Here is an 8420-nt window from a genome sequence, read left to right as displayed (position 1 = left end):
TGCGGAGACGCTTCCGGGGGCAGAGGGCACATCCCGGCTGGAACCAGGAAGTTCTCCCGACATCTAAGTTGTCATCTACATCTTGAAGATCCCAGGGTCAGGTCCAGGATACACGGTGTGTCGGGGAGGGGAAGGGGGAAGTAGCCAGATCATGTCCTTGGCCTTTGTTTGCTTTTGGCCTGCCTTGGGGGTGCTGCAGGGCTGCTGTCTGGGAGATACTTAGGTAAGTGCCACCCAACCAGAGCCGGCCTCTGGCACCCCTGCCCCTCATGCCCCCCAACTCCCTCCCTGACCCCAATCTCCTGAAGGAGATCACATCTCCTTCCTTTGGTGTCCTTGGCCTCTGTTTGTCAGAGGCTGGAGAGGGATGATAGGAGAGAAATCGCTTGATCATTGTCTTCGGTCCACCCTCTCTGGGGCACCTAGTGCTGGCCACTGTTGGCAGACAGGATACTGGGCTAGAAGGTCCTTTGGTCTGACCCAGTACGGCCGTTCTTATGTTCTTATGTTATGGTGACATGGAGTCCAGAACACAGGTGACTAGGGAAGGGGCAGCCGGCCTCATGCACAGACCAAAGGCGTAGTGAGGACAGGGGGTGTCTCAGACTGTAATGTACTACGGACCACGCTGTAGCCCAGACTTCACCCCCAGACAGGCAGTTCAGGCTGGTCTCCCCCTTTTTGCCAGTGCAGGCAGACATTGAGTTGACCCGGGTCTGAGGAGCTATTTCTCTGAGCTGTCGAGGTGGAGCCTGGGACTGGCTTTGGCGCTGGGTGAGGAGTGTCAATGAGTGTCAGGGGTGGGGTTGTGAGACCTGGGGACATGAAGGGACAGGTGAGGTAGAGGCAGCAGGTCCCTTTGCCAGTGAAAGTAACTCTTCATCTTTGCTCCTCATGTGGTTCCATCTCCTACCATCCTACCATGATGACCTCTGGTCGCCATTTCCCTGTCCCAAGCTGCCCTGATACCAACAGCCCACTGGTCACCACTGTCTTCTCTGTGCCACCATGTCATCCCTGGCCCCCACAGCGTCCGAGACCCCCACACTCCACACAGCTTTTCCTTGGCCGGGGCAAGGGGCCTCCTATCCCAGCAGCTCCCTGGGCTGAGGTATAATTAGTGACTGTGTCTCACTGGTCAGAAATCTCACAAGGAGGGGGCAAATACCCCAGCTACTGTGCTTGGTGCCCCCTGCAGAGGGTCACACTGGGAGCTCATGATTCGATAATTCTCTCTTCACGTCCCAGATCTTGCAAAGAGTCACTGCTTCCAACTGCAGTTGCCTATGGTATAAGCTGTAGTGGGCAAGATAAATCTCCTGGGCCAGATGTGGCCCAGCAAGCCACAGGATCTGGCCTGCGGGCCCCTCTGTGGAGACCCTCAGGCATGCAGCAGTCACAGTTTTAAGTGCAGGGCTGCTCCATGTGCCTCTCTGCTCTGGAGGAAGGGGGAGGCTTTGTGTGATCTCCCCTCTCCCAGCCCAACCCTCAACTCCTATTGTCCGGCCTCTGGCACTCCTGCCCCTCATGCCACCCAACTCCCTCCCTGAACCCCAATCTCCTGAAGGCGGTCACATCTCCTTCCTTCACCCAAATTTCCTCTCGGACCTCATAGCGTCTCCTGCATCCCAGTCTCTTACCCTAACCCTAACCTCCATCCTAGATCCTGCAACTCCTCCACAGAAAAGTGCCACTCTTAATCACTTTCCAAAATCTGGCATTGGCCCCCCACCAGAAATTATTGCCCACCCCGATGTAAGCAATGCTACATTCTTTGACCTTAGAAGTCACCAGAGGTGCAGGCCTGTACCACTAAATAATGAGAGACTGCTGCCCCCTTCACAGGAAACTTGGCTCCATCCCAAGGTAGGAATTGCATTGTGCATCAGACTTACGGTCCATCTAGCCCCGTGTCCTTCCTCTGACAGTGACAGCTGTGAGGCTGCATGACAACACATAAGAAAATAGGGACATGGGGGGGGGGGGGGAGTTGACTGACTGGAGAGTGTGACCCTCATTCCGAACAGCTAGAAATTGGCTAGTGCCATGAAACATGCTTCTGTTGGGGCTCCCACATTTATTCCTGTAACTGTTAATGTTGGGATTGGATAGTCTTTCTCTCTCTCCCCATTTAAAAATCAAAACCCTTCCTGATTCTTAGAATCATAGAATCATAGAGCTGGAGAAGACCTCAGAAGGTCAAGTTCAGCCCCCTGCTCTAGGCAGGACCAATCCCAACTAAATCAACCCGGCCAGGACTTTGTTCTGCCATCTGTCACTACTGAGAACAGCCTCTCTCCATCCTCTTTGGAACCTCCCTTCAGGAAGTTAAGGCTGCTATAAAATCCCCCCTCACTCTTCTCTACCGCAGACTAAACAGACCCAACTCCCTCAGCCTCTCCTCATAGGTCATATGCTCCAACCCCTAATCATCTTGCTTAGGTCATCGCCTCAACTACCTCCTGTGGCAATGAGTGCCTCACACTAATTGGACATTGAGTGAAGAACAGGTTCTTTTGTATCTGTTTTGGTTATACTGTTTTATTGAATGTGCCCTGGTCCATTTCTTAGTAGACGGTGAGAACACACTCTCCACCAGTTGGTATTATGTCATCGGTTCTAATGTCTTCACTTATTCCTTTCAGGTATGTCTACACAGCAAAGTAACTTTCCTAGCATCTACACAGCCAAGCCGCTATTTCAAAATTTATTCAAAATAGTGGCGCGCTTATTTCAAATTTGGTAAACCTCATTTCACAAGGAATAATGCCAAATTCGAAATTGCTATTTCAAAATAAGTGCTGTGTAGACACTTATATCGAAATAGAGGGCCTCCAGCCTTCCCAGGGTGCCCTGGTGGCCACTCCAGCATCAATCGAGAACACTCCTCTCCCTCCCCCATCTCCAGAGCCCTTAAAGGGATAGATTCTGGCCACAGTGCCTGTGCCAGCTCCAAGCCTGCCAGCCCAGAGCCAGCAGTCACTGCCCCTGATCCAGTGGCCCCAAAACATGAGCCAGGAAGCCACTGGCAGCCAGCCCTCCACTGCTCCCCAGGAGCAGTCTGCCAGCTCCCAGGAGCCTGACAGGGGCTGGAGAAGGCGGGCGACTTCCTGATCCAGGGTGGAGATTGTGGACCTTATTCAGGTTGGGGAGGATGCCCCCAATGTCCATGATCTCCTCACTAGATGAAGGAAAGCAGCCGTCTATGGCAGGATAGCTGCCAGCCTGGCCACCAAAGACCACATGTGAACCCAGGAGCAGGTTTGCATGAAAATCAAGTTGGTCCGGTGAGACCCCCAACCCTGAGCCCTGAGATTCCCCTCCCACTTCTTTCCCCTGGCTTCCCCCTTCCAGCTCCCTCCTCCCAGGTTTCCTCCTCCCCTTTCCCACCCTCTCTTCTCCCCTCTCCCACCTCCTTTCCCCAGTATCACCAGAGTTTCATTCCCTCTCCCCCCAGTTTTGTTAAATAAAGAGAGTTTGTGTTAATGAAAATACGTTTATTTTATTTGACATCAGGAATAGGGGTTAGGAAGGCATAAGTGGAAGGATGTGAGGGAGGAATGAGGCACAAGCCCCCAGTGAGGCAGACCAGAGAGGCTCTTAGTGCTCCTCAGGGTGGAAGCTCTCCCGTAGGGCCTCCTGGATACTGACAGCCCCCGGTGGACCTCCTGGATGGCAGCCTGCAGAAAGTTCAGCCAGTCTCACAGCAACACGTCCAGCTTCATATTGCAGAGTGCTGAGGTGTCCCGAGTGAGGGCAACCAGAGCACGCAGAGGCAGAATGCTTTGCTGTCCCTCATCGAGGTAGAGAAGCAAGCACGGAAACATGAAAACTGGCTGTCTGGGAGGGGGAGTGTCCCTTTAAGCACAGACCTCAGATAACCTCAGGCAGCAGCCTCACACAGTAAGTCCTGGCCTGGTGCCCTGCTGGAACTGGTTCTGGTTGGCCTTAAATGCGATTCAGAGGCCACTCAGAATGGAGGCACTATTTCAAAATAGCAAAATGCTATTTCAAATTGCATTTTGTGTGTGGATGCGTTATTTCAAAATAAGCTATTTCGAAATAATTATTTTGAAATAAGATATTTTGAAATAACACTGTTGTGTAGTCATACCCTTAAAGACTAACAGATTTATCTTGCCTGGGGCACTCATTAATGGGTCTCAAAGTCACTGTGTTGTTTCAGGCCAATTCCACAAGCCAGCTCCACAAGGAAGCCTTAGAACTTAACTTAATTTACAAGTTTGATTCCTATCACAGAGGTATGGATAAAGACATTGGCTGTAAGTGTGATTGTGAACAGTGAGAGAGCCTCCCCTTCCCCCTCCTTCCAGAGTCAGTTAAAGCAATTAAAGCCATTTGTGTGCATTACCCCGTGGTCCCAATCCTTGTTAGGCCAAGGTTAGTTGCATGCTTGCAACGGGGGTGACATTCCAGGGCCTGTGTCATTCAGCAGCTCAAACTGTGCTCCCGTCTGGTCTTACGTCTATGAATCTCTGGGTTTGCTGCAGGGGCGCGGGAGGGAAGGAGGAGTCTGTGCTGCCCCAGCTACATCCTGTTAGGGTGGGTGTTTGTAGGTGATGTTCGTCCATCGTGTTTGAAGAGGACCTTGACATCTAACGAGTTGTGGGCTGTCCATGGTGTGTCTGCAGATGGCTAATAAGGCCAATGCAGGCATGAAATGTTCTGCCACATGTCGGGCAGACATGTGTAGGCACCACTGTTGCAGCGTTTGCAACTCTGGCTTTATGGAGTGCTCGCTTCTCTTGTGCTATGGTTGTCCTTCTGGCTTCAGATGTTTGACAGCCTTCGTGGATCAGCATGTGCCTGTAGGTAATAATTTCTTGGACACACTGGGTGCAGGTGAAAACAAGCAGAGAATTTATTGGTTCACACAGCTGGTGGAATACCCATCAGGAGTTAACCTGGTGAGCACTAACTTAACCAAAACATACATTAGATTATATAGGTAGCAGATGGGCGGAGGAGAAGTGATTTGATAGGTCTAGCAGCGGAAGTGAGATATGCACATAAGCCAATGGTCTACGACAGTTACACAGTATCTCCGCCCATCGCCAATTAAACATGTTATCACTAATACAGGTTGTTATTCCTAACAAGCTAAATAAGCCCACATAAACAAAGACATGTTGATGGTCATTTTGTCGTCCGGAAATAAAATGAATCTCCTGCGGGTATTGCCTTGGCGCAATCTTTGGGAACCAAGATTATTTTCTAGGAACAAAGCAGACAATGAAAAACAATCCCGCGCGGTTGTTTGGTTGTTTGGTACCGGCCTTATCAAAGTGAGGCCATTTTGGAATGTGGTTGCCAGGGGAACCAGGGTCACAGTAACTGCTGTACTGTATGCTTCTCAGACTTGGTCTGATACTTTCAGATTTGAGTTTGTCAGTTCTCAGCAAGATACCATGAGCTGCCTCAATTTACCCTACAGTGTTCAGGTCCAGGAGGCCTGTGATGGCAGAGTCAAACTCACTTCCTGTTCTGGTGCTAGGGTGCGGGGAGAAGGGCCATGCAGTCCTTGTGCTGTCCCCTGAGGAGACATACTTAGGCCCTCTATGTTGGCTCCAAATGGTGCTCACTTTGCCAGTCAGGAAATTGAGGAGGAAAGGAACTGACCTAAGGGGTTCGTCTAGATTACATGCCTCTGCCAACAGAGGGACGTAAAACAGGCTACCCAACATAGTCAATGAAGCCGGCTCAATAGGCATAAAGGAGTGGTCGACAATGTCTTCCCTTGTCAACCTATACACATCTTAAATGCCGTGCTGGGTCGACGATCAGCTGAGCCGGCACAGCGTGGTGGCCATTTTTATTTTAATGTAGCCAGGGATATTTAAATCCCCGCTTCATTGACTATGTCAGGTAGCCTATTTTACATGCCTCTGTCGGCAGAGGCACGTAGTCTAGACATATCCTCTGATTCTATGATTTCCTCTCAGATTTCACGTTTTCAGGCTAAACAAACCTAACCCTTTCAATCTTCCCTCGTAGGTCAGGTTTACTAGAACTTAAATTCTTTTGTTGCTCTTCTCTGGAACGTCTCCAATTTCTCCACATCTTTTCTGAAATATGATGCCAAGAGCTGGACATAGTACTCCAGCTGATGCCTAAGCAGTTCAGAGTAGAGTGGAATGGTTACAACTTGTGTCTTGCTTGCAACATTCATATTACTTCATCCCAGAATTATGTTTGCTTTTATTTTTGCAACAGTGTCACTTTTTAGATCAGCAATACCAATAAAATATTTATAGAAATGTAGCCGTGTCTGTCTGGTGTAGCTGAAACAAAATACAGGACTATGTAGCACTTTAAAGACTAACAAGATGGTTTATTAGGTGATTAAAGATGTCATCGATGTAGTGTAAGTAAAGAAGAGGTAAAAGGGGACAGGAGTTGAGGAAACGTTGTTCTAGGTCAGCCATAAAGATATTAGCATACTGTGGGGCCATGCGTGTACCCATGGCTGTGCCGCTGATCTGGAGGTATAAGTTGTACCCAAACTGGAAATAATTGTGGGTGAGAACAAAGTTACATAGTAAACCATCTTGTTAGTCTTTAAAGTGCTACATAGTCCTGTATTTTGTTTCAATAAAATATTTACTGTGAGTATAATCCCCTCTCACTGTTCTTCTCTTTATTCACAGACTCCCCATGCATTCCTGAACCTTGTTGTCTCATCCACCACCTCATGGCAGCTTTCAACCTCACCCCCTCTGACACATCAACATTCACCCTAACAGGCATCCCTGGTCTGGAAGATGCTCATGTCTGGATTTCCATTCCATTCACTACTTGCTACATAATCTGCCTCTTGGGAAATGTCTCCATTCCACTTGTTGTATTCAAAGAGCAGACCCTGCACCAGCCGATATACCTGCTGCTCTGCATGCTGGCGCTCACCGACATCAGCATGTCTACTTGCATTGTGCCAAAAGCCCTGTGTATATTTTGGTTCAATTTGAAAGGAATCACTCTGAGCGGCTGTATCACCCAAATTACGTTCCTCACCACGGCGTCTGCAATGCACTCAGCCGTCCTGGTGACAATGGCCTTCGATCGCTACGTTGCCATTTGTAACCCTCTGAGATACACCAGCATCCTAACCCAACCACGGATAGCTGTGCTAGGGCTGGTCAGTTTAATAAGAGGGATTGTCTGTGCGCTGCCCGTGCCCCCAATGCTAAGCAGACTACAAATATGTGCCAACCGCATCATCCCTCATACATATTGTGAGGGTATCGCTCTGGCAAAGATCTCATGTGGGGACCTCACATTCTATAGGCTCTATGGCTTGGTGGTGACGCTTATAATTGATGGGCTAGACCTTACGCTCATCGCTCTGTCCTACTGTCTGATCATCAGGGCCGTTCTTAGAATCTCTTCCAAGAAAGCCTACCAGAAAGCCCTCAACACCTGCTCCACCCACATCTGTGTGATTCTGATGTCTTATACTTCCTACCTCTTCTCCACTGTGGCACACCGGTTCGGTCAGGGAATCGCTCCCCACGTTCATGTCATCTTGGCCAACATCTATGTCCTGGTCCCCCCCATGCTCAACCCAATCGTATATGGAATCAAAACCAAAGAGCTTCGTGAAAAAATGAGGAAAAACATACTCAGAAGGTGATCACAGAATCATATAACACTAGGACTGGAAGGAACCTCGAAAGGTCATTGAGTCCAGTCCCCTGCCCTCATGGCAGGACCAAATACTGTCTAGACCATCCCCGAGAGATATTTATCTAACCTACTCTTAAATATCTCCACAGATGGAGATTCCACAACATCCCTGGTCAATTTATTCCAGTGTTTGACTACCCTGACAGTTAGGAACATTTTCCTAATGTCCAACCTAAACCTCCCTTGCTGAATTTTAAGCCCATTGCTTCTTGTCCTATCCTCAGAGGCTAAGATGAACAAGTTTTCTCCCTCCTCCTTATGACACCCTTTTAGATATCTGAAAACTGCTATCATGTCCCCCCTCAATCTTCTTTTTTCTAAACTAAACAAACCCAGTTCTTTCAGCCTTTCTTCATAGGTCATGTTCTCAAGACCTTTAACCATTCTCGTTGCTCTTCTCTGGACCCTCTCCAATTTCTCCACATCTTTCTTGAAATGTGGTGCCCAGAACTGGACACAATACTCCAACGGAGGCCTAACTAGTGCAGAGTAGAGCAGAAGAATGACTTCGTGTGTCTTGCTCACAACACACCTGTTAATGCATCTCAGAATCATGTTTGCTTTCTTTGCAACAGCATCACACTGTTGACTCATATTCAGCTTGTGGTCCACTATGACCCCTAGATCCCTTTCTGCTGTACTCCTTCCTAGACAGTCGCTTCCCACTGTGTATGTGTGAAACAGATTGTTCTTTCCTAAATGGAGCACTTTGCATT

At 48.9% G+C, this 8420-nt stretch overlaps 1 protein-coding gene across 1 annotated transcript; it reads left to right on the top strand.

The window, feature by feature from the left end:
• Positions 1 to 6712: 6712 nt before the first annotated feature.
• LOC102451999 (olfactory receptor 52P1-like) lies at positions 6713 to 7651 on the top strand. Its single transcript, XM_006130089.2, has one exon. The coding sequence runs from the start codon at positions 6713 to 6715 to the stop codon at positions 7649 to 7651; it is 939 nt and encodes a 312-aa protein (XP_006130151.2).
• Positions 7652 to 8420: the final 769 nt, after the last annotated feature.

Source organism: Pelodiscus sinensis, chromosome 1 (assembly GCF_049634645.1).
Source record: "Pelodiscus sinensis isolate JC-2024 chromosome 1, ASM4963464v1, whole genome shotgun sequence".
NCBI lineage: Eukaryota > Metazoa > Chordata > Testudines > Trionychidae > Pelodiscus > Pelodiscus sinensis.
The sequence above is the reverse complement of the archived record's forward strand: the minus strand, read 5'-3'. Positions and strand labels throughout refer to the sequence as shown.

What these genes read in the sequence shown, in the direction of transcription:
- LOC102451999 (XM_006130089.2), top strand. Translation starts at nt 6,713, where the DNA reads ATGGCAGCTTTCAACCTCACCCCCTCTGACACATCAACATTCACCCTA.